Here is a 25933-nt window from a genome sequence, read left to right as displayed (position 1 = left end):
ATCTGTCTTGAGCCACATTGGCTTCTCTTGTCATTTTGACACTGATTTACTGGAATGAACTTATATTTTAAAATGTTACAGTTGTTTAAATGCCTTCCATTCCACATTAACTTTTCTCAACAATAGTTAGTTCTAATTAGTTTTTTCAGCCTGTTTGCAAATCTAGCACAATGCCTTCTGAAAATAAACTTACTGAAGAATATCAGACATTTTAAGATAATAAGTCATCAAGTGACTTTGCTGCTGGTAGTTCTTCTATGTTCTGTGTGTGCTTGTATCCAGTTATATGTGAATAATAATAGTCATTTAACTCCTAAAGAAAAAAACCTTTAATTCTATTTAATTCTGCTCCAGAAACTCATTTTTTTCAGTGACCTATAGTAAGTAGGGTTTCAAAGGCTTTTGAGTAGGTCATAAATTTCTAGTAGAATGTTCCAAAAGAGCTCTCATATTCTCTAGTGGTTTAACCTCAGGTGGCAACTTAGCCCCACACAGCTGTTCGCTCACTTTCTGCCCCCAGCGGGATAGGGGAGACAAGTGGAAGAGTAAAAATAAGAAAACCCATGGGTTGAGATAAAGACAATTTAAGAGGTAAAGCAAAAGCCGTGCATGCAAGGAATGCAAAGCAAGGAATCCCTTCCCCCCCTTCCCAGGGGCAGGCAGGTGCCCGGCCACCCCCAGGACAGCAGGGCTCCGTCACGCATAGCGGTGACTTGGGAGGACAAACGCCGTCACTCCCAACGTTCCTCCTGTCCTTCTTCTCCCCCAGCTTTCCATGCCGAGTGTGACGCCGCATGGGAGGGGATGTCCCTTTGGTCCGTGGGGCTCGGCTGTCCCGGCTGTGTCCCCTGCCAGCCCCTGGTGCCCCCCAGCCTGCTGGCTGGCGGCTGAGGAGCAGGAAAGCCCTCGGCGCTGTGAGCACTGCTCAGCAGTAATGAAAACATCTCTGTATTATCAGTGCTGTTTTCAGCACAAATCCAAAGCATAGTCCCATACAAGCTACTATGGAAAAAATTAACTCTGTCCAAGCTAAAACCAGCACATATTCCTATTGACACATTTTGATGGCATTATCACTGCCCTCTGATATGCGTGTACCTGTCCTTCTCTTGAACTTAAATAGATTTTCAATTCTTCTAGAGACAATGGAAAGCTACAGCAGTACCAGGATATCATAGAATCATGGAATGGTTTGGGTTGGAAGGGACCTTAAAGATCATCTTGTTCCAACCCTGTGCTACCATGGGCAGGGACACCTTCCACCAGCCCAGGTTGCTCCCAGCCCCGTCCAGCCTGGCCTTGAGCACTGCCAGGGATGGGGCAGCCTGTGCCAGTGCCTCACCGCTCACAGGGAAGAATTTCTTCTTTCTGTATCTAATCTAAATCTACCATCTCTCAGCTTAAAGCCGTTCCCCCTTGGTCTATCACTACATGTTCTTGTAAAAAGCCCCTCTCCAGCTTTCCTGTAGGCCCCTTTAGGTACTGGAAGATGCTGTAAGGTCTCCCTGGAGCCTTCTCTTCTTCAGGCTGAACAACCCAACTCTCTCAGCCTGTCTTCATAGGAGAAGTAGTGCTTCAGTCTATTTTTATAGGCCTCAGTGAAAGCAGTTTGCATATATTTTAACATTTTTATTCTGGTTTAATCCAAATAGCTGAAGAATTTTCTTCCTCAGCTGTCTCTCATGTGCTGCTGCATGTACATGTCTTCTACAGCAGCAAAAAATTGTACAGGAACGTTTTACTCAGTGTTCCTTTTTATCTAGGAGGATTGTTTACCGCCAAATTTATTTTAACAGTGCCTGTGGATGGAAATGAGCGTAGTTACATTGAAAGAGAGAGATAAAAGACATTTTTTGAAGCTGTACCAATTAATACTTGCTGAAGGTTGATGTATTTGCAGTGTGCTATTCCAATCTGTGTGATTGTATGCTATTTCTTCATGGTTTGGTGGTCTTAAGGTATGAATACTCAAAGTTAAAACTGTGGTTGTTTTATTACTTGTATTACTGTAACTCTTAGGAATCCAAGTCATGAGATAAAATTTCACTGTCCTAAACCCAGTACCAGCGCTGAACCAAAAGATATTGCCGAAGAATTTAAAGCACAAGAAAAGGGAGAGCATGTGCATGGAGGCAAACGGAGCAATGCACGCAGGCTGTGTTTGACACCCAGGGTGGGACTAGTGGAAGTCCTGAGAAGTTCCTTCCTCCCTACTCTGAAATGTCAATTGCTCTATTACAGACTTTTCTTCCTCTGTTTTGTCTTGCTGATAGGGAAAAAATAATAATGTGTTGGTTGGCAGTTATATTTTTAGAAGACACGGCTGGGAAGAGCTTTGGGGAGGGAATTGTGAGCTAACTAGAAATTTAGAAAACCCTCTCAAATATGAGGAACATCATGGAAGTGTACACGCAGTTTTTGGCTTCTATTTGCCCTTTAAACAATTAACTGTTTGAGTTGTGGATAAAGACTGGGAATAAAACTAGTGGTGGGTGAAGATATGTCACTTGGAGTTTGGTGGACTAGAGGGTGCGGAGTGTCAGCTTTGCTTTGCAGTAGTGCTTCGAGCTGAGCATGTGCAGGGGCAAGTCTGCTGTCAGGAAAAAGATAACGTAGTAATAAGAGATTGTCTATTTAAAAGGTTTAGTTGAGTAGATGGACAGGAGAAGTCTTGTGAAAAAAGAACCTGTAAGACTTCAAAGACTGCATTCTAGAAACTGGGTTTGGGTGGATGTCTAAGAGAAGCGTGAGTACAACATGATTAAACTGTTACCCCTTGCCTGAGTAGATATTTACAGTAGATTTGTCACTAGTGTTTTTAATCTCAAATTTTCAAGGGGAGCAGAGCACAAAAAGTGAAACATTTCACCTGTGCAAAGGCTAGTTTTCCAGGTTTGATTGGTGAGCTGTTGCATAAGTAAAATTCTTCTCCCTCTGTAGTATCCCTACTGCCTATATATCCCCATCTTTGCGCCTGCTTGTTCTACCCTAAGCCTCAATGCCAATTTCATAGCACTTAGGTGACCTTCCTAACTCCAGTGTTTGTCTTGTTTCCTATACATCATAAGCTCAGCGAGATACAAGGATGACACATGAATGAACATACCCTTGAGAGAAGAGGGGTTTTGGACAAAAGAGCTGTAGCAATCTCAGCAAGAAAACTGTCTTGCTCGATTCCTCTGTGTCATACCATAGTATCAAAGAAATGTTTGACACTACTGTCAAATTACCTTTCTTCCAAAACAACCTGCAGGACCTGCAATTTAGGAAAAACCTTTAGATTAAAGAAGCAAACAAGGCACCACACAGTGCTCCTTAAATTATTACATGCATTTTGTGCATTCCTGTCTGCGTCAAGCACCCTCATCCACATGCCTTGTTATGGCTTCATTTTGCTCCTTTGTGGTTGTAAGAAATGTGAGCAACTCTTTGCATAACTGTCTCTGCTGAGTGGATCTGAGGAGGCAGCACTGTGAATCACCCATGTGTCAAAAAAAAAAAAAAAAGCTGTAACAGGGAAGGGACGAGTATAGTTCTGGTAATGCAGGGCTGGGTGTTTTCGTCTGAGATTGTACTGAGTTTTACCAGGAGCAAGGTGGGATGGTGCAGACCTGAAGAGGGTACAGGAAATCTAAGGCTTCACTTGCCCTCCCTGGGCCTGTGTTGTAGTTAGGCTATGGCTTTGCTCACAATAGGTATAATATTTCCCATTATATGTATTTTTAAATTTAATTTTAAAGTATATCTTTGCAGATGGTGTAACCCTGTCAACAAAGCACATCTGAAAATTTGGCAGGCAAATCAGTGTAAAACATTTGATTTGATGCTGTTCTAATCAATGATTGTTAACAGCATCGCATACAGGTAAAGAAAGTATAAAACATGGTGTAATGCAATGGAACGCAAAAGTCTCTTTTCAGTTCTATTCTGAGAATGCAGCAAAAATAGCCCAATGTCAAATGCTATTTGAGTATCATTTCTTAATGTGTCTGATACGCTTATTCTTTATGTGAGCCCACTGATATCTTTCTTAAGCCACAAAAATTTAAAAATACCTATTTAAAATTTGTTGCTCCCCTCCAGGTGCACTGAATTAGGGGTTTTTTTGTTTCATTCTCAACTCCTTATTTTGCAATGACTGATTGATGGCATTCCTGCCATCATGTTGTATAAGAGAATTTGATAGTTCTAACTTGATAGCTCAGTATACTGTTTACAAAATCTAGTATCTCTGCAGGGTAATGAATCCTACTCAGATTCACTACTTGCTGTTACCATCTTGCCAAATCGAGAGAAAGTGGCTGTAATAAATTCTACCCCTGGTACGTCTGGTCCGATATCGATATGAGACAAGAATTAGCAATAAGAAAGCTACATAAAAAGCTTCTCTGTAAACCCTGACAGACTCTGCAGTGGTGAAGGCAATACTGTGTGAGCCTGAATTTTCTTCACTATCAGTATGCAGTAATAATAAAGCAATCAGACAAATGGCAGAAAAAGGTACTAAATGTACTGCATATATTAAAATTAAACAGCATTTTTAGCTAAATTAGTTGATCTGTACATCACAGTAGAACCGCCTTGCTATATTGTCTATAACCTTTAGCCACATCTCGGATTGCAGGCTTGAGTTACGTACTGACAACAACCACACTGTTTCACTGACTTATTTTGACAGTTTATGTCCGGTTACTTTCAGTGATTTGTAAAGCTGACATTTCCCTTTAGTGAACCCGAAACTCTTTTCTGCTGTATTGCCCAGATATTTTTAACATACCAGACAGTAATGAAGAACAGAGAAAAGAGAAGAGCTTCATTCTATACCGAACCCATGGAGTGGGTCCTACAGCAAATATGTGGGGTGAAAGGAGCTGTAGTATAAATGAAAGTTGGGCCTAAGATGAGCATATTTGTGGTCAGAGGCATATTTTTATGAATTTCTCATGCTATAAATGTCACATTACTGTTTTGTTCCTTGGCAGATATTTTTCTGATATTGAAATATTATCTTTCCTTACGGTAAAGTGTATCTGATGTCAATTTATACTGACAGCTTTCCCAAGTTAACTTATCTGTGAATTCCCAGTTCATTTAATATTTTTTTCCTCCTGCTTCCCACATTTGAGCTACCTTTGTTCTGTGTCTGAAGGATAGGAAGCTGATTGTTATTTTATATTTATATTTCAAGGCTGCTTAATGTTTAATGAGGCTGAATATGTTGTAAAAAGCTTCAGAACACTCAGACTGGTTAATATTTCATGCCGATCTACAGAGACAACTATATTGATCTTTTAAGCATCTGCTAAACAAGACAAGAAGTAAATTAGATTTTGGTCAGTTTGATTTGGCTGGTGAGTTAAATAGCTTTTAGAGCATTATTACCTTTTAAAATGTTTTGTTTCCAGTTGAATAAAGTAGATACAAAAGGCGGTATTTCATCATGTTGTTTCTCATTGCTCTTGTTCTTGCCTCTTTTATTTCAATTGTGTTTGTGTATGTTGTGAAGGGACGCAGAAACCTAAAGGGAGGATATTAGCACTGTCTGCTTTATGCACCCATAATTATACCGTCTGAAGCCATAGTTGAGGGGGCCCTACTTGTCTTTATTGACTGCATTTTGGAATCTAAGTTCCTAGGTTCCCACTATTAAGCTACTGTTTATTTACACCAGTTATGTGCTTAGAAACCTCTCAGAATACACTGCAAAGCTGCACCATAAATACAGTTCACTTTAGGGGAAAACCTACCTTATGCCCAAATTCCTCATCCCAGAGGATCCATTTTAACATCTTGTATGCAATCCTCCTTTTTACTGGCTTTGGGATAGCAAATGTGAAAAGTTGACTTCCTTGCAAAAAGAGAGAAAGTAAATTATTATATCCATTCAGATGTCTACATAACTGTTGTTTAAATCTAATGGTAGTTGATAGCAAGGCTTGTGAAAGGTCCTTTTTACACTGAAATACTTTTATAACCTTTTTGTGATGACTGAAAGTTTCCAAACTTTGCACCCAGCACATGCAGCAATTGCAGAGCTGATATAACAGAGATATTTTTATCAACAAACTGAGCAGGCAGCCTTGGGATAAAATTAAATTTTAATAAATAAATAAATTTAAAAAATGATTGCTAGCTCAAGAAGGTATCTTAGAATTTTAATGGTCACGCAACTACACTGAAGAAAGACCCGTGCAGGAAACACTTGCTAATTTTGATTAAACTCAAGTATAAATTACTGCATTTATTGTCTCTAGGAAAAGTGTTCTTAGCCTACAAGAAGTATACAAATACTTTTAATGTATAGAGTTCACTTTTAAACGTTTTTGTAGTAAATTAAATATTCCAACTCAGTATAACCCTAAATTTGTCTGTTCCAGTTTAGACACGTTTGTGTCTATGAATATAGATGGGAATAATGGAATAATAGTCTTTTTAGCCTTCTGAATTTCATTTCTTTAACAATACTTTGCTGTATCCAGTTTGGAGCAGATATAATAGTTGTGAAACCTTCCTTTCTCTGGCACAGAGCATTTCAAAGTTATCAGTGACTCAGGGAGTTTTGGCGGTTCCCAGAAATGTCACGTCTGGACTATTAACTGAATTTAAAAACTGAGGGCAAAGAAAGAATAGGGTGCCTTAGGCAAAGGTATTGATGCAAATTCTTCTAAATGAAGAGCAGGAATGGAGAAGAGAGGCTTTTGGTTTTGTTAAATTCTAGGATACCTCTCCAGCTACTCTTTTCCCTTCATTTCTGCTGCCTGTGGAATTTGCTTGTGAATTCACCTTTTTTAAAAAAATCCTCCATATGATTTCAAAATGTTTCATCTAAATGTTACCAACTAAAGGTTTTAAGAAGTTTTAGTTATCTGAATTGTTTTGCACTTCTTCATTTGATGCATTCTTGACTAGCATTCCTTTTTTTTTTCTGTGCCCCAGCAACCAAAGTCCTGTGCGATGCAGTGAAAGCAACGACAGCAGAACTTGTTTAGCTGAATTTAGCTGATGATGGGGGTGCACTGCGAGTAGTCTAGGGGGAGATATGTCTAACCTGTCAATCTAGTCAATGCTGTCTGTGGTATGTCTGTGTTATCTTACAGTTGATCTAATGTTAAAAGCCCTCATCCTTTTTTATTATGATTATTGCCTTCCTAAAAAATTACATTCACTGGCTTTTATCCAAACAGACAAGAAGTCCTGAGAACATCATGCTCTTGGAAGTTCAGCAATTGACAATTAAAATGATATTTTTTTTCTTCTTACGTACTGTGGCCTTGATACCAACTTGTTAACTTAAATTGTTGTGGTGGGATTCATCATGACCAACACAGCGTTCATTATCACGCACCCATCCAACTTCCTCAGAACCCAGAAGCAGCCTTAGGTGGGATAGCACATGCTGGAGCAGCCTGTTGAGTAGCTTTATTTTTACGCTTAAACCTCAGCAATCTGTTGGGCACGAATGCAGCATCTTCAGCAATGGCGGTTTCTTGGGCAGTGCTGTACTAGAACTGTTTGAGAACATGGCATACACTATGGGATTATTAACTCATGTTTCTGTGATACCAACCCACAAAAGCACCAAGAAGCCTTGCTGAGGATTTTAAGGTGTATCTTCAAAAGCTATACTAACTTTTCATTAAGGTTTTGTACCCCCATTGGTCCAATGGACTTTCTTCTTAAAATTCGTCAGGCTATTCCCATATAAAGAAAAGATTTCCCACTTAACTCTGAAAGCGTCTTCAGGCATATCTAAATTCTTGTTGATATGATGAAACATTGTCATTTCTAATGTATGTGTCACCCTTAATTACTCTTCAGATTCAGTATCATACCATGACTTGTTCCATACAGCTGTCCTGGAATTTCAGGTATGCGGTGGTTTCAGACTGCAAATGTGGCCAGCCTCACAAATGTGAGGCCAACTACAAAACACTTAAGCAAATACTAAAACTTCAAATGCTAGCCAACCAAGTCATATTTGTACACTTTATGATTATGAAATAAATACTTCCACAGGGAAAATTACAAGCATGCAGTATATGAAACTAAGCTCCAGAACTCTGTTGCCCTCACCAGAGCCAACACTTGCACTCAAGATGGGTATCCCTTAACTATCAATAGGAATAGTAATGCGTATACATAATTGTATTCATGTCACTGGCATAGTGAAAAGATGCTCCCATCTGTTGAAGATATTTTACCTTACCATGTGGAGAGACAGAAAGCAGGTGTGAAATTACCTGTTGTCACACATGCATGTATGTCCCTTGTACACTATTTCATGCTATGGGAAAGCTGGTAACTTTTTTTTCTGAGGTTGCTTTGAAATTCATCATGTTTGGCATAATCTATACAACCCTTGAGTTTGAGGGGCATCAGTCTGGTGCCTGAAACTCCAGTGGAAAACAATCCCAAATCCTTCCTTTGTAACTAGCAAATATGGTTAATGTGGTCTTTGCTGGACATATTAATGGGATATAGCACACACTAAATTGGACTGATGAAAAGGGAAGGGCACAGCTTATTAGCGGTGGATGCTTCCAAGCATTTGACTACAAGTCAACTGCTTTAGCAGGGGGTTGGACTAGATGGATCTCCAGAGGTCCCTTTAACCCTGACCATTCCATGATTCAAGTCAGGTTTTTCAAAATCTTTGGCCTTAAAATGTTTTCTGTTGTTCCACCACCCTGTAAAACTAGTCCCATTTGCTAATGGTAACTTGTTGTCTAGGAGTGATGAAAGTGGCTAAATTTACTCAAACAGACCAGTAAAACATTAGACGCTGTCTTCCATGAACTAGACTTATGCCCAAACTATCTTACATGAGTATGAATCAGTCTAAATTACTAAAAGTTAGTGTTCAGAAGTAGTAGGAGGATCAAGATCTGATGGTTATAAGCTTATTTCTAACCTCCAGTCCCACCATCCTATCATCTGCTTGCCTTTGGGTGGCCAAGGCCTTAGTCCCTTTATATAAGGACTAGGAGCAGTGCCATTAACTTCACTGGGATCCAGATCAACTTCCACATTGCAAATAGTAAAGCATTACGCAACTATTGTAAGATACTTGTGTAAGTGTAATTAGATGAGCATGGGCTGCATTCTTCATTCCTCAGGGAGTTATGTACGGTACCTTGATTGGAATAGGAGACAGATTTAACCTGATTGAATCATTAAATGGAACTATAAGACAACGAACATTAGCCACTTAGTTCATTTCATAAATTCTAATAATTAAAACTGCATGTGCAATAATAACAGCTATTCCAGATATCCAAGTAAGAAAAATGCACCTTTGATATGTTGTGGCATAGGCATAATGAAAACATTGACTTAATGGAGGATCTATGTAATAAGAGTTACCATACAGAACCTGCAGTTGGAAATATATAAACACATTTCCCAACAGAATTTTACTACATCACAATTCATTAAGAAAATCGGCAATAACTGACAAGATAGGCACAAAATGGATTTTCTTGTTGCTGGGATGAAGTATGGCTCCCAGCAATTAATGGGTTTAGTCATATTAAGCAGATAAATAATGCTATCTGACATTACAGTATTTCACATTACACTAAAATTTTGTAACATTTGCTCATAATATGACTTGAAATATGTTACCTAGGAAAAAAAATGTTATCTCTGGAACAGTCAAAGCCCATTAGAAACCTTAGGCTTGAAAAATCACAATGTTAACGGTTATATCCCCTAGCAAAGGTTTGCTTTCCTTAAATAGTGTTAAATTTAAACCCAGAAGCTCTAGTCTCTTTTGGAGTTACTCTTCCTTAGTGCATTGAGCTTGAAAGGAAAATTTAGTGCATGAAATGTACTGTGCATTACTGAATGTTGGTAAGTGAAACACTATGAAGAGTTGCAGAAAGAACAGAATTTAGAGTGAAATCACATCAGTGATACTTATGTTCTCTAAAAAAATGTTTCTATATTTTGCTTTGTAAAAAAGCTCCTAATTTTAATACGACCCCATTACCCACTATTAATAAATAATTTGATTATTTAATACCTAATATTAATTGGAATGTTTGCCTTTTTCATAACTGTGTATAGTCTACCTGAGCACCATATTTTGTAAAAAAAAAAATTTTTACTGCAAAATATATGTGGGTCTAAATTTCCAGTTCCTACTTGCATGAATAACTCTGACTTCAGCATTCCTGCTCATGTAAGTATAGTTTTATACTGGAAAATTCCTAATGCCTTCCAAGCATTAATAGGAATCGAGATCAAAGGCAGAACATGATTTTTCTCTCATGTTATGTTAATTCTATTCCGTATTCATTGAGTAACATAGAAGAAAATGTGATTGCTTGTCAAAGCTCAGATGCAGGGGTTTTTTGTTGGGACAGTACACAGTGGATTTGGAAGTGTCATGTTTAGCTGAAGGCAATGATGCTTAGTGTCTCAGCACCCAACTCCCACTGAATTTCAACAAGAGTTAGCAAATAACCTTCCCTTGGGCTTCAGTGAAAATCCTTGGCTTAGGATCCAGTCTGAGCTGCAGTTTCACTTGCAGGAAACAAGCTTTTTCTGAGGTCTTTTAAGGTATTGTTTCCTGAAACCACAGAAGATAAGCTGAAGGCAGAGTACTGCAATTCTGTTACGAAAACATAAAAATATTACATTTTTAGTATGAAAGGACTGCTAAAAAAAAAAAGTTAAGATTGTTAGGGTTAATGAATACAATAAACCTTTCCAAATCCAAGTCATAAAGAAAACAGATAATCTTTTACATGTGCCAAGATACAATTTTATTGCTTCTCAGATAACACTGCATTTAGGCATTTATTTAACTTCAGGGTACTGGAAAACCAAAACCTGTTCACTTAGGTTTTATGACATTTGTCCTACTGTATTGTTAGTGGAAGAGGTAGGGACTTTCAGAGACGTTGCTGGCAATGTCATAAGAAGTGCACACCCAAGTTTAATAATTGTGGAGGCAAGAACATGTAATCTTGGCCAGACTCTGGTATCTAGATTTAATTATCTGCAATTGAAAGATGTAAAATATTACACCACAGCTCTTCTATGACCTTATGAAAATGACACTGTTTATGGAGGTCACAGTTCTCCGTTGTCTCATGATGATTTTCACAGATTTGTTAAATTGCTGAAGTATATCACAACCTGGGAGTCTCAAAGCTCCTCTCTGGATGGTTGTGCGTCAATCGCAGCGTGTGATGCTGTACATCAAACCTTCAAAGAACCTCCAAGTGAACACCCTTGCAGAGCCCTCATCTCCCAGCATTAGTGTCAAGAACAAATTCTAGCCACAGCAATAGCAACTATGTGTATTGCATTTATTTTTCGTTGTTTTTAATGAGGTGAAGAGAAAACAGTTGGTGCCATATGTCCAACTGCTGTTTGTAGATGACCACCCAGTGCTACAGGAGCTGCCAATGACCCAGTGCTTTGGGAACTACTGGCTTTAAAGGTTTGGTTTGTACTTTCACATCATTTCTCTGTGCTAGCCCATGTTAGTGTTATTGCACCTTCATAGTATCAAAAAGAAGTATTGGTTTTATTGTGCTTATTTTAAAACCAGTACATTTTAAAACAACCAGACTTATCTAAGCTGGGTATATAAAAATATACATGTAACAGCTCACATTATACAGTAAAAAAGAAAGCACCTGTGTGGAAAGCTTACTCCTTTCTTTGGAAGGAAAGCTGTCCTCATGTAGTTGCTTCAGTAACATGTATATATATGTATATACATACAAACCCAGAACTTTAGCCACATAAATCTGTCCTCTTATGTGGTACAGAAGACAGAAGGCCCAGAGGGGTGATATGTCTCATTCTTTCTCCATCACAGAACTGCTGCCATTCACACTGCGTGAACAAGAGTATGGCTTGAGTAAAGTGCGAAAAGCGCGAGATAAATTATGCTCCATATGGCATAATTCCTCCCAGGAAACAGCATAACCAACAGCCCACAAACAATTGTACGTTATTCTGTTGTCGAAGGAGCAGCTGTCACTATGAACTCTACAACCCTTGCTGAGGAATGTCGGCACAGGGTGTTGGGCCACATGTGCTGTCTCTGCAGTGTGATGGGGGTTAGAGAGAAGGGCCAGTTGTACATGTTGCACTTGCAAAGCTATGAACCAGAGGGCTGCTGGATACCTTCTGCAGCACCTCTGATCCAAACTAGGAGAGAAAAACAGTGTGGGGAAAAAGGTTGTGAATCTTGTGTCAAACCTTTTCTCTGGATAGGAGGGTCAAAGTATAACTCTAAATTATTATATGCTATTAAAAAAGATGACTAAATAACTTAAGTCTGTTGAAACATTAGGCTTCTTTCTAATCCTAGCTGCATTTCACTATAGTAAAAGTGGGTATCTGATGAAAATGTTTCACTATTAAAGATCCTTGCAATTATGTTTTTAGAAGTGCCTTTTCCAGGTCAGGCTCTAATCTATTAAGAGAGGTTACCTTCCTATTTTTCCCAAAATAAAACTGTAGTAATTAGATATCATACTTAACCATGTGAAAAGAGTAAAAAGCTATTCCTATGCAGTTTCTGAGGTAATAAGCTGGCATGTTAAAAATATGTTAATGTAAGTCATTCGGTTGTGAGTGTGTCCCTTGCCCATCTTCCCCCAAAAGAGGGGATGGACACAGTGATTTCGGTAAAGTGGAGATAAGGTCTGTGGCATACTGGTTGCTCTGCTGTATCATAGTTCATCATGGTTTCTTGTGAGGTCCTCCCCATAGTTAGTAGCTTGACTTCCAACAAACATATTCCAGTTGTCTAGAACCTCCTCTTTCGTTAGTTTTTGATCCTGGTGGGAGGAAAATAAAATGTCTATAAGAACATTTTCAAAGCTAAGTAAAAGATATACCAGCACAGACTCACAAGAGCCCTGGGAAATAAGACTTCTTCAAAGCGGCAGACTGCAGACTCGGGAATCACTGTAGCTGTCACAGTGAGTGCAATTTGGACCCCAGTGAAAGACAGAAGTTCCACTGGCTTCAGCTGGGTCAAACTGTTAATTGAAAGTTCTTTGTAATTAACTTACTGCCAAACAGTACACGGGTTATCTGGTATGCAGTTTTGCCCTGTGGTTTGGCTTTGCCTTCCTGATGGTAAAAATGTAAATCCTCTGGTGTATTTTGTGGAAGACGGTTGCTTATGTTAGCAATTTACATGCTCTCTGTGCATTTCAGATTCCAACTTTGCTCACATTCCACTTCTGAAGATCATCATCTAGGTTCTACTGAACCATTAATCTCCCATGTTACAGGAAGCAGATGTATTGAGCCAGTCTTTGAGTCAAAGATGTGTATTTGGGGGGTGGGTGGGGGGTGTGTGCTACATCATATGTAATGTTTCTTCTGTTTTTATCTTGCAAAATAAATTAGCATGCAAAAGCTATAACAACTCTTAAAAGGAAAGAAAGTATTTCTACTGTGTTAAAACTTCCAGGTTTCTAAGGGGACTTCTAGAGCTGTATTTTAAACTGTATTTTAATACTTCTACTTTGTGAGTCTAACCCCATCAACTGAAATTGGCATTGATACATTACCACTGTCAATTCTAGCCTCTATAAATCCATTTGAAGTGTACTAATAAGAAAAGTTATTAGGAATAAATTATTATTATTAGGAATAAAATATTGCAAACATTTAAAAAAACCACAAGACCTGATATAACTTTTTTAAAAGTATACTGGAGTATTAAGTACCTTGTCTACATCCGATTCATAGACTAAGTGCCTGGCTTCAGCTAGTGCGTGATCATAGTCTTGGGGGAGAATCCAGTGCTGAATCTCCTCTTTGTCCATCTTTCCATCCTTGTTGAGGTCACGAAAATCTGAAAACTGTTCACGCTCTGTAATCACCCAGTCAGGCTCTGGTCCACCCTCTTCATTTGCAAACATATCAGCTGAAGAGGAAATAAAGGTCTTACTCAAGTCATATTTAATTTACAAATTACGCATAAACTAAAGACATTTGCACAGTGTTCCTCAGAGGAAGACTAAACTTCTCACTTGCACAGCTTTTTTTTGTACAGAAAAGGAAATGTGGTGTGTAAATAGAGTAGCTGCATGTATCTTCTCTCAGGCCTATTTCTTCACTGCTGGTGATTGTGTCCATTCTTACACTACCCTTGTACTGTAACTGTGCACTGCTGGTGAGGTAATGTGAGAGGTGAACATGTCCAAAGGCCATCATCCACTGAATTTCAGAATGAATAAAATTCTTTGAAGGGCTTTTAGTTAAATAGCAATCATTAGTTTAGTGCTAGGCTCAGTCACATGGGGAGAAAGGAACTCAGCAATTTTATCTTGTCCCTGCCAGCAAATGTCTTTGTGGATAAGATCAGACTCCAGCCAACAGAGTGGTTAAGAGAAAAAAGGCACAGGGGAAATTTAGGAAAACAAAAATTGCTAAATGGAACTTGAATGCTTTTGTCCTGGTTGTAGAGAGGTCCATGTAAAAGAAATTTGTCTTAGTAGAGGAGTTCTTTTTTCTAATCATGCAGTGCTGCAGCATACTCCAGTAGAAGGTACTCTACAAAGACAGACCTGGAGCAGTCACGAACCAGTGGTGTGTTCCTGTGAGAAACCACAGGCAGTACACTTGTTATAGACTGGTACCTTGGGATGGAGTACCATTTGTGACATAGGATGCAGAGATTATGTACATGAGCTGCTCTGCATGTCAGTCCTGTGCTATATTTAAGAAGCATCAACAGCAAAATGCCACTGTGGCAGCGGCTATCTGTATAAACAGAGTTGGGAGAATAGCAGTGATTATTAAAAGCAAGTGATTTGTAACTGTTCTTTACAACACAGGCCTTCCAAATGATAAGCAGTGTGTCCACTTCATTCTTCTGGTCACTGTGGCAAATCAATTATTTCCTGCTCATCAGGGCTGCTTATTCCTCAAGCCTTCCACTTTTCTATTTATAATTAAAGCCTGCTTTGTGATACTGCTCCTATGCCTTTTGGGTTTGGTTTCCAAGGATGTGCTATGGAAAAGTACACCTCGGGGCCAGAGGCTGGCTGGTATCTATAGGAAGTATAAATGCTTGTCTCAAATCTAGGAATAACCTCCCCTGACCCTGCAGTGTGAGCATGTACACTAGGCTGAAGTTCTCTATTAGTAGAATGTCCACAATGTCCCTAAAACACTGTTACCTGCTCGTGCACAGTAAGAATTTGGTTTTCCCTGCTTAACATGACTAGGGATATTTTGCTTTGCTGCTTGTGTAAAACCTAAACCAAATTTTGTAAAAGACAAAATAGGAGGAAGGAAGGAGGGAGGGAGGGATCGCTCTATAAACTTCAGTAGATTTCCCATCAAACATCTGATCTAGAGATTGAAATTTTTGGACTACTTTTTGTTGTTCCATATAAATGACCAAAGAACAGATTTGGTTTTCTCTTTGTTTTTTAACCCCAGATTCATCACCAAAAAAAAAAACCAAACATCCGAAGAAGGGAAGTAAGAATATTTTAAGCACAGTTTTCTTCAACTCATGAAGAAAACTTCAGACAACACATTCACTTTCTTTTTTCATTTTCTAAAGTGCAAATTATATTGTTTATTTGAAGCAACTGACATGTCCTGTCAATTTGATTTTTATCATCCTCGCCAATGTGGGGTGATCGTGACTAGAACATTCTATGTTCCTATCTATAGAAGACAAGAAAAACCAGCATTCACATGGTAACAAATGTTGACAATTACCTTATAATTATATGTAGGTAATGTCACTGAATGAACTGAAATTACTGTGGAAATTATGCTGCTCTGTTATTTCAGTCATAAATGAATAGCATTCACATTTTGAGGCTAAATATAATTTACAAGGAATAGAACCCCCCTGCCATTAATTAACGTGTGTATATTGTTCCTGATTATATGTGAAGTGATCTTTATAGCACCACTAGAAACAGAAAGATTCCTCTCAGTTTGCACTAATTGCTTTCTTGGTTCTACTTTCCTGATTTAAAACCCATCAAAGTGAGTGCAGTGGGAGAAGGTAGCTTTTGGTATCAGCATAATGATTCAAAAGGTTAAAATGCATTATACCCCACTGCTCTCCAGTCCTGCTTCCGTTTTGTCTTCATAGGTCCAAGTGCAAGACAGCAGCCAACTGCCGAGTGTGACTGAGGTTTGTGCAAATTAACTGGAACTGATCTGCTGCTGCTGGTTCTCATTTTGTTCTCTTTCTGCCACTGAAGTAATGCACAGCTAACTTTCACGTACTTCACAACTTCTCTAAGAATCTCAAAACTTGGTGCTGTTTTTACACAGTTCATTTTTAATGCATCTTCTATTTCCAGACAAAACATAATGGCATCGCTCTTAGAAAAGTATGGGGGTTTACTTGGTAATTAAACTAGGACAATAACTAGTAGAAAAAAGGTGAATATTCTTGTTTCAAATATGTGATTCCCAGCGATGTTGCATAGTCAAGTACCATTCAGACTTGGAAAGAGACTAATACGCTTTCTGATCTTCCTGCATTTCTAAACAATGCCTTCAAAAAGCTGTTAATGTGGTCAAGGATACAGACAACATTCCTGTCATGAAAAATATTATTCCAGACCCTCTTAGCCAAATTATATGAGAATAAGATGAGAATTTTATGCTGTAAAGTGTGAGGAATCTTTTGCTGGTGATGTTGGTATCTGCCTAAAACGAAATTAAACTTTCTGCATTGGATGGTTGGTTTAAAATAGTTGACCTGGAGTTCAATCTTTGAGTTGTTAAAACTGCTGCAAATTTGAGAGATGGATAAATGGACTGGAGATTATATAAGAAACAAATCTCAACACTTACCAATGTACTCATCTTGATCCACAAAACCATCCTCATTTTTGTCTATGTCTTCTAAGGTTTCCTGGAAAATAGTTTTGCATCAAAGTAATCAAGAGAGAACTGAGAATTCTGGCTACTCGCATCTTTGATCATCTTGAGGCCTCAACCAGCTCTTGTACACAGCAAAAGTACTCTCAGTGACTCCAGTGTGATCGTTGTTTATACAATGAATATACAAATATCCTTTCATATTGAAAAAATTCCCTGCAAGAATGAACTGGACACCATGCTTAAGTTTTAAGTTAGGGTCAGATACAAGCTTGCATCAAACACTTGGCTGCTGCATGTCAGCATACCCTTCCTTTTATTTTGGTGTAAGTCTGTGCTCCGGGACTGTTTTTGATTCCATTTAGGAGGTGTCTAAGTGCATTTAACAAGTCTTTCTTATACAGAGAGCTCTAAATCAAATGAATTTCATGAAAGGGATCCCTTCCTGTTCTCCACTTAGCTATCGTGTGTGTGTCTTTTTAAAGCTTGCATGGAAAGGTTAGAGATACACTTCAAAGCTCATTCAAAAAAAAGAAGTAAAAATAGTGGCATTGGTTTTGCTCTGCTTACTAAGACAACGACGTTTTTCATATGCTCAAACTCCTCTGGGTGAAGGAAAGCAGTGAATTCTTCTCGAGTGGCAGCTAAGTCTCCATCCAGATCAGCCGTTTTGAATCGTCTTTCATCTCTAGGCAGCATTTTCTTAAAACTGTGCTGATCGGTTGCATCTTGGAATTCTTCTGGATTTTCTGCAAATTGATCAAGATGTTCTCAAAAGTATGTTCCTTTTAAAACATATTACCACAATGAAGCACCCCAATTTTCTGTTAAAAGTCTAGAAATATAACGACTTATTGCCAGAAGAGCTGCTGTGTTAAAATGGAACTTCTCTTTCCTGTCAAGTTTTAAATTCGGGGTAAAGTGCTTGCGTTGATTTTTAAAGATGACTTAGTAGTATAGATAAACATCTGAGTAAGGCTTCTGTTGCAATCCAGGATAATGTATTTTGCAGTATTGTGTATTATCCTTTATAGATTTATTTTTTTTAATCTGCTTTTACAAGCACTGCTTAGGCAGTATTTGGGGTAGATTTCATTCACTGAAGTTTTATTCGTCTTAGGAATCAGTATGATCTACACAACTTTTCAGTTTCAAAAAGCAAGCAGACCAAAGAAAAGTAGTTTCAGAAGGTGGCAGACTGACTGAAACTATCTAACTGCTACGCCTCTGCTACAGGGATCCTAACAATTATTTTCAGTTTAAAACAATGAAGTTTTTTTCAGGGTGTTCATTGGCATAAAATGAATGGTATTTGATATAATTTTTAAAATAGGACCACTAAACTGACTTCAAACATGAAAAATACTCATAACAATTTCACAATTCACATGTTGGGAGACAAACAGCTGAAAAAGACAACGCCAGGAATCACAGATGGCAATTTTAGGTGTGTGTTAACACAAGACCACAACGTAGTAGCTGTTCTTTGGATCTTGGGGATTACAGAGAGCAAAGGGCTGAGAAGGGCTCCCAGGGATAACTGCTGCAGGGATTGTGTCTCAAGTATTTCCTTCCACAAATGTAATAGTCTCCATTTTAATCTAAGGTAGACTTTGGAATTATTACTGTTACTAGAAACTCGCTCCAGAAACTGCCTCTATGGTAGACTGGAGACGGTAGAATGTCTCCCCGTTTCCAGTAAGCATAAGTGGTTCATTAATACTGATTTTTTGTTCTGTCACCATTGCTCTTTAGCTTAAGTCATCTCCTCCTTTCCTGTCATTAACTTATAAAAAGCAAAGGGGATGTATGTGGGAGCGGGGGGAAGATTCAGGTATACTTTTAATATGTATTTATTTTGCCTGATTTGTTAAGGGTTTTCCTTTGCAGTTGATCGCAATCTGAAGCTTGCTATTCTGCAAGAACTCTTAATAACTTTGCTATAGCTTAGACCCAGCCTAAATTTTTAGCACCTAGACTCTTTAAGATTTTAGAGACTGAATTAACAAATACTGGTTAATTATGTAATTATATATTTTTTTAAATTAAAGTAGCATTTTTAATGTTAAAATAATATATTTCTCACTGAAGGAGATATTAATTCATCTTTGGCAGTACATTTAATAATGCTTCTATAAAACCTTCTGTGTGCTGGTACTCATGTGGAAATGGATGCAATAACTAAGAACTGCTTTTGACCTCTGAGGATCTATAAAATTTAAATGTGATTTTCAAGAGTCCTAAACGTGACACCAAACTCCTGTTGACTGTAAGGCATGACATCATGCTTTATAATCTCAACAGTTTTTGAACATATAATCTGAAAACATTATCTTACCTAGATAATAACCATATGTGGCTTGTTTGTATTCTTCCCAGGCAATTTTATTGTCCTTGTTTAGATCATAGTCTTTCCAAACTTTAGCCACGTTTTCATAGATATAGCGTTTCTGTACCCGTTTGATCCAGTTCTTTAATTCCTCTGTTGTGAGATAGCCATCTTTGTTGTCATCTATTCTATCCACGATCTTCCTGTAAAAAGAAACCAGCATCCTTAAGAATTGACAGAAAAACAAACTGCATGTCAGTCCAATTTTAGCAATCTTTATCTGGCTGTGATTTTCCACAAAAACTGAGTACCCAGAATTTATAAAGCTGTCCTACTGGTCAAGACTTCCTTGCATTTTGTAGACTCTTAAGGAGTACGTCTCTATTCATTATTCAATATTCCTATGAATAATTGAAATAGAACTCGCACGATCAAAACTAGTGAACAAAGTACCCCAAATAATACCTGGATTTCTTATGTTGTATCTACTAATTTAGGGGCACCTGTTCACTGTCGATAGGCAGTGGTCATGCTGGGCTCAAAGTAGGAGACACTAACTTTGCTTCGAGAGAAAACCTGTACTAGAGCTTGCTGGGGGCAACCAGGACAAAAATCTAGGATTTTGTGGACAACTGCAGTTTCTCCTGTGGCTATCCAGCAGACTGACGTTAGGGTGGAGTGAGTTATATGACTATGTAATGTTGGACATGTACACCATGTACAGTCTTCCCTTCCATTCCTGTCCTTCCATGTCTGTCTGTCTTTTCTAATGAAAAGCAATATTGCCTGTGTTGCCAGGAATGCCTGTTGCTTGCTAAAGCAATAGCTATTCTGCAGCAGGTCTTCAGTCATTACTGGCAGTTAGGATATAAGCCACTGTCCTTTGTAAAGCTGCTAGCCTTAAGTCCTGTGGAAATCAGCAGGAGTAAAAGGTACTGGTGTACTCCCAGGGAAACTCCCATCTTTGAAAAGTTCTGCACACAGCTGCAGATAAAACCGACCTGAAAAACTTTTAACAAAAAAAAAAAAAAGAGGCAATGTTCTCCTCTACCATTTAGGTTATCTGCAACCGATCTCAAGGGATGCCTGTAATTGCTAAACACCACCAGTTTGGGTTTGAGCTTGTAAAACTGGCTTCTGTCCCAGCTGTAGTGGTAGACCAGATAAAAACCTTTATCTAAAATAAGAATGCAGCTTTAATCCCACAAATTGTACGTACATTTGTCATAGTGTTGTTTTATTCTGTGTACTGGCCTGTGGGAAACTATGTACCCTGCTCTTGGAACTGGGGCAGTTAGCACCATGTCTCTTCTTTGCATCCAGGCTGGCTTTAGGCACATCAGCAGTGTTAACCCTTGTTATCGCTACAAACAGTCTGCAGTTGCGCTGCACCTAGGTCAGTGACCACCCAGTGGCCAACTGGAGATAATCTGAATGACCATTTCCCCTAGGCGGAATCACCATACCTAAGGACCAGTTATATGTTATTTGTAAGAATAGGAGATTCTATATTATATCTAAGATTATATTCTTAGATCTATATCTAAGAATAGTCAGATAAATCCTGACTTGAGATTCAACAGGCAAGCTCCCTAAACCTCCAGGCAGCCAAAGGACACAGGGGAAAGCTCTACACTTTAAAAATATTTTTTTTCAAGACCTTGGTTCTCTAGAGAAACAGACCCTGGCCAACTGGAACTGTTCAACTAATGAAGCAGTGTCTTTTCCTGAGCCTTAGTTAAGAAAGTGGTTAGTAGAGTCAACTAACAGCAGCAGCTTCTGCTGAATTTCCAGCAGTCTTGTGCGAGTCTGATAGTATCAGACTGACTTTATAAATGTGCTATTTCTGAGCTACAGGTGGACAAAAGGGGCAGCTCAATTTGCTTTCTGAAGTAGTAAAGTATGAATTAACTGACTGCAAGACCTTTTCTGTTTTGTGCAAGTCTCATGGGGAACTGACTGCCAAGGGTCCTTTTCACTGCATAATGGACTAGTATTTGTCAATAGATTTGCCCCACGATGAATTTAATTGGTTTAGCTGGTATTTATTTTTATTGTTCAATGTATTAGCTATAATAAATGATTCTACTAGTAGCTCTTTGGTATTTTTTAACACAAAATAAGTCAGGATTGTTTACCAGAAAATGCTTCATGCCTTTTCCTTTTCACTTGTTTTTATAGGTCCATTGCATCCATGAACACTATTGCACTCTGCTTCCCAGCTGAAGATGAGGACAAAGAAAGTGCTGTCTACAGGCCCCCAAAGGCAGAGGTAAGAAGCTATTGTACAAATGTGGACCTCACTTTTTTATACCAATAATTACCTACAAAATGGTTCAGGATCATTCTAACTTTTGTTAATGGAGCTAATTAATCAGTCTGAATAGCCTCAGTGCCTTCATTTTAAATAGTTAATTCTCAAATACAGCAAATACTTAAGGAGCACATTAAATGCCAGTGCACACACAGGAATTTACATGCACAAGTGTGTGGTACCTGAAAGCTTACTTTCTCCCTTTAACTGAAGTGGGAGCTAGTGTTAGTTTCTCCCCCCCCATAATAAGGAAGCTAGAGGGCACATGCAAAAAGTACATACAACCTGCTAGTGCAGAAATTTAAGCTGCCAGTCTGCAAAGACATCCACCTGGTAATGAAACAAAGTTGGGGCACGGAAATTTACTAAAGTGGCTGAAAGAGGAAGGCTCCCCCTCTGCACCTGACATGAGTACAATCGTACATTGATAAACTCTGGCCTTGGACTGTATAAAACCCAGAAATATTTATCTTGTGAGGATCTGCAACCATTTTCTATGTTCTCTGAAAATGATAGGCCCGTCACAAATGGCAGGGAGAAGGTTCAGAGGACTGCAGCCCCACTCCCCTCCTCCAGTCCCTTAAAGCAGTCAGATGCTACAGCAGGATCGTGTCATGCTTCTCCAAAGCCAGGTGAGTTGTGGTACTGCACATAGGTGGGCTGCGTGTGATTCTTCCCTGGGAATCCAATTCTAGCACTGGTCATTAGGATTACCAATATGTTGGCACCCTTCCTAAGCAAGGTAAAATGACTTACAAATGCAGCACCATGCACTTTGGTTAGAGCAGCAGACTATATGCTCCTGGTTTTCTCCCAGAAAGCATTTAAAAATAACTTTTCATTAAATCTGTCTTCCTCCGAAAGGCCAGTCACTTGCTGAGAAGTGACACTATTTGTGACCCTCACTGCAGAGGTTGTCCATAATGAAACTGTTTTTTTCAGTATATCTGATTACTAAACCACAATAAAAAGAAGAAAGTGAAATGTTTTAAAAATCCTCTCTCCCCTCTACCTCCCAGTACGCTATCTGAAATTACAAGGTCAGGAAACACTGAAAGTTAAGAAACCTTAACTTTCCCCAGGAAACCACATCTCTGACTTCCGGTGCACAGTGGGCTTTGGTCCTCACTCAGAGGGATGCTTTAGTCACCTCCATGTAAAAGATTACTGACTGTGGCCGTAGCTTAACAGACCTTCATCACCTCTCCAAGGTGCACACAGTGAGATCACTAAAAGTTAAGCTTCCTTGCTTGCTGAGTTTATAAAAACTGTTCGAAAACAGCTCTACTGTTAAATCATAGCCCCAGCTGAAATATCTATACTAGTGTAAGTATAAGCATAGACCAATTTTATAAAGGCATATCCATTCAAGTGATACACTTTATCAGAATCTAAGTCACAGATCATGTAAACCGAGAACAGGGTTTCTTTCACTCCTTCTTGAAATTATGTGGATGGAATTGGTCGTTTCTGATAACTGCTTTATCTGCTTATTCACTGAGATACATGAAAAATAGTAGTGACAGCTTCCAGAAGGATCAAGAGGTTAGTCAGTGAGATAACGGTGATACTGCGCTGAGAGCTTACGACAGAACTAGACTGGCGTATTGCAAGTACCATTCCCTATAGAAAGGAGGTAAAAGCAAAGGTAAACTTAGAACATGCAGATAATTTTTTTTGTTAGTAACTACATACAACGATCTTTCTTTACCTACTGTTAAAGTTAGTTCTAATTAAGTGACCTGACTTCTCATAGGTGTAAAGGAGGGAGAAGCAGTGAAATAAGACGTGTTGCACGGACTCTTCCTGGTGCAAAGAGTAGCCTGGAAGCAAGAGCAACGCTGTAAGCCGAGATGCCACAAGTGGGAAAGCTGCGTGAAGATGATGTCCAGAGGACTCGCAAACGGAGCTGTAAAGAAGGAATGCTTTAAACTCGGAGCACGCTAATGCGGTCCGGGCAAGTGCCCCAGAGGTGAGGAGCGGCAGCAGCAGAGCCCCCCGGCAGCGGGTGAGGTCTGTCCAGCACCAGGCACAGCACCACCCGCAGCCGCTCCCTCCCCCCCGCAGGCTCGCTGCTGCAGGCCCGGGCAGCGGGAGGACACGCCAAAGCCAGGAATCACGGCTGGTCGCGCAGCGGGGCGCGAGAGCCGCCGAAGCGCGGAGTCCCGGGGTACGGGCGCCCCTGCACCCGCCCCTCGGCGCGGGCAGGCAGCACCCCGCACCGCCCCCCGCTCCTCCTGCCGCCCGGCCCGCGCCCCCGGGCCCTCCCCCTGCCACGTTTCCGCAGGCCGCCGCGCTGCCGCGGCCGGGCCCCCCCGCCCCTTACCCCAGCCTCTCCCGGCTCTCCTCCGGGCTGAGCTGGTCGAAGCTCCGCGCCTCCTCCTTGCCCAGGAAGGCCTCGTGGTCGTACTGGAAGCCCGGGCGGTCGTCGTGCTGTGCCCCGCCGGGCCGCGCCCGCTCCTGCCGCGCCGTGGGCTTGCCCAGGCCGCCGGGCAGCAGCAGCAGCAGCGCCAGCGCCACGCACCCCCCGGCCGCGCCGCCCGCCATGCCCCGCCGCCCCGGCCCCGGCCCCGCCGCCGCGCACCGCGAGTCCGCCCGGGCGGCGCGTGCAGCCCCGCTCCGCTGCCCGGCGCCCGCCGAGCCGCCCCGCTCCTCCCCCGGCCGGCGGGGGGGCGGCCGCGATTGGGCAGCGGCCACCGGCAGCGCCGCCCGGCCCGGCCCGGCGCCACGTCTGCACGGCGGTGCGAGCTGCCCGGCCGCCGCGGGGCTCCGAGCGGGGGGGTCCCGCCGGGCGGGTCCGCGGGGGGCGCGGGGTCCCCAGCCCTCGGCGCACCCGCCGCTCGGGTGCTCTGCAGAACCGCCTCGGCGACACGGCGGCTCCCGTCGCCCTCGCTCGGGGGTTTCCTCAGCCGGAGTGCCGGGCGGGGAGCTCCTGCTGCCATCCGCCGTTAGGGACAGGAGTGTGGCGAGTAACACTAAGGCTACAAGTGAAAAGAAAAAAAACCACAAACCCTGTGGCTCTGTCTTGAGCGTAGCAGCAAGCTAATACCATGTAGGAGGAAAAAAAAAAATAAACACTCTCACAGAGGGTCAGAGGGTATTTATCGGGACAGGTCACTGGCACTGTAAGGGAAGCCAACTCCAGATCCTGAAAATCGCAGGAGAAAGCCCAAATCGTTTAGCAGAGAACAAGGTTTGGTTTATTCCTTCAACTACAATTTATTTTGCTCAGGATTTTAAGAGTATCTACTCCAAGTAACTGGTTTGTAGCTAGTCTGTTTCCTTTTCCTATGCTACATCTGTAAGTCACTGCAAGGGAGGGCTGTCATTGCATGCAACATGCTGTACGTTAACGAGGCTGTTCCTAAGGGGTCCGATTGTAAACTGTGTGACCCAGCCGTGCAGATAAGCATCACCAACGGGCCTTGTCTGTCCCTTGGTCCTTTGGACCCCAGGGTACTACTAGTTTCAGATTGCAACATCAGATCTCACAGCTTGGTCCACAGGGTATCTAAACCGCATTTATGATGCGGCCTTCGGCTGTACCACTAGCGCCGACATGCAAGATGCTGAAGCCGACCACAGCCTCCCTTCCTCTGTGGTTACCCTGGTTGACATCCTTTTGACCTAAATCTCATGTGTCACTGAACACTGCTTGGCACAGGGCTCGGCTGCAATGACAGCAAAAAGGTGCTGTCAGAGACGTCCAGGTTTGCTGTTTCGTGACTTGTGCAAAGTGTGACCGAGAGCCTTGCAGAGCTAGTGGTGGTTTTGCCTCAGAACCACGGGCGACGGTAGCAGATTTAAACATTGGAACAGTCAGATATATGTCGGCTTGTTACTTAAGTCTAGACAGAGCAAAACCCTTATGCACCTTTTTCACTTGAGTCACATAAGCTGCCCTTTGCTTTTAGGCCTGGACAGACTGTGCTCTACGTGTGTTTATATGTCCGCAGTGAGCGAGTGCTTCAGTGCTGAGCTGTGCTGTGCCGTGCCTGTGGCAGCTTGAAAATGGTTCAGCTGATCATACCAGCTGTGTTTACGTTTACAGAGCTAGTGAGATGTAACACTTTTGTTGTTTTGGTTTGGTTTTATTATTATTATTATTAAGCATATACCTGTAAAACAAAGTTTTTATTAACATATTCAGGAATCTCATATTTGTGCAATAATACAGGTACAGCTCTTTTTTGTGTCTCGGTCTTCTAATGTTCCCGTCCCTGATTGCTACACCTGTAATATTGTTTCTGATGTTATTCCACAGGTAAGACTGTGCTGAAATGCTGAATTTTCACCTTCTTGATGCACATGGTGCTACAGTGTGCTGCTAGTTAAGTAGCAAGTAATTTGCATGGGTAACAGGTACATTTTACCGCCCATTCACCCCATCAGTGTTGTAATCAAACATCAGCTTGATGTTTGATCTTAGTAGCAAGGAATATGCA

General features: G+C 40.8%; 1 protein-coding gene across 1 annotated transcript; it reads right to left on the bottom strand.

Moving 5' to 3' along the window:
- Positions 1-10745: 10745 nt before the first annotated feature.
- On the bottom strand, positions 10746-24094 carry RCN1 (reticulocalbin 1). The gene is made up of 6 exons (XM_055722761.1): positions 23815-24094; positions 19184-19377; positions 17416-17594; positions 16819-16879; positions 13710-13909; positions 10746-12806 (listed from the first exon to the last, which is right to left on the bottom strand). Exons 1-6 carry the CDS (start codon positions 24033-24035, stop codon positions 12699-12701), a joined length of 963 nt encoding a protein of 320 aa, XP_055578736.1. The 5' UTR covers positions 24036-24094; the 3' UTR covers positions 10746-12698.
- Positions 24095-25933: the final 1839 nt, after the last annotated feature.

This window comes from Falco cherrug, chromosome 10 (assembly GCF_023634085.1).
Source record: "Falco cherrug isolate bFalChe1 chromosome 10, bFalChe1.pri, whole genome shotgun sequence".
Classification (NCBI taxonomy): Eukaryota; Metazoa; Chordata; class Aves; order Falconiformes; family Falconidae; genus Falco; species Falco cherrug.
This window is presented reverse-complemented; position numbering and strand designations above follow the sequence as displayed.

What these genes read in the sequence shown, in the direction of transcription:
- RCN1 (XM_055722761.1), bottom strand. Translation starts at nt 24,035, where the DNA reads ATGGCGGGCGGCGCGGCCGGGGGGTGCGTGGCGCTGGCGCTGCTGCTG. An exon ending in CACATATGGTTATTATCTAG is followed by an intron (nt 17,595 to 19,183) that starts GTAAGATAATGT and finishes ATCAATTTGCAG; the next exon opens with AAAATCCAGAAGAATTCCAA. An exon ending in TGAAAAACGTCGTTGTCTTA is followed by an intron (nt 16,880 to 17,415) that starts GTAAGCAGAGCA and finishes ACTATTTTCCAG; the next exon opens with GAAACCTTAGAAGACATAGA.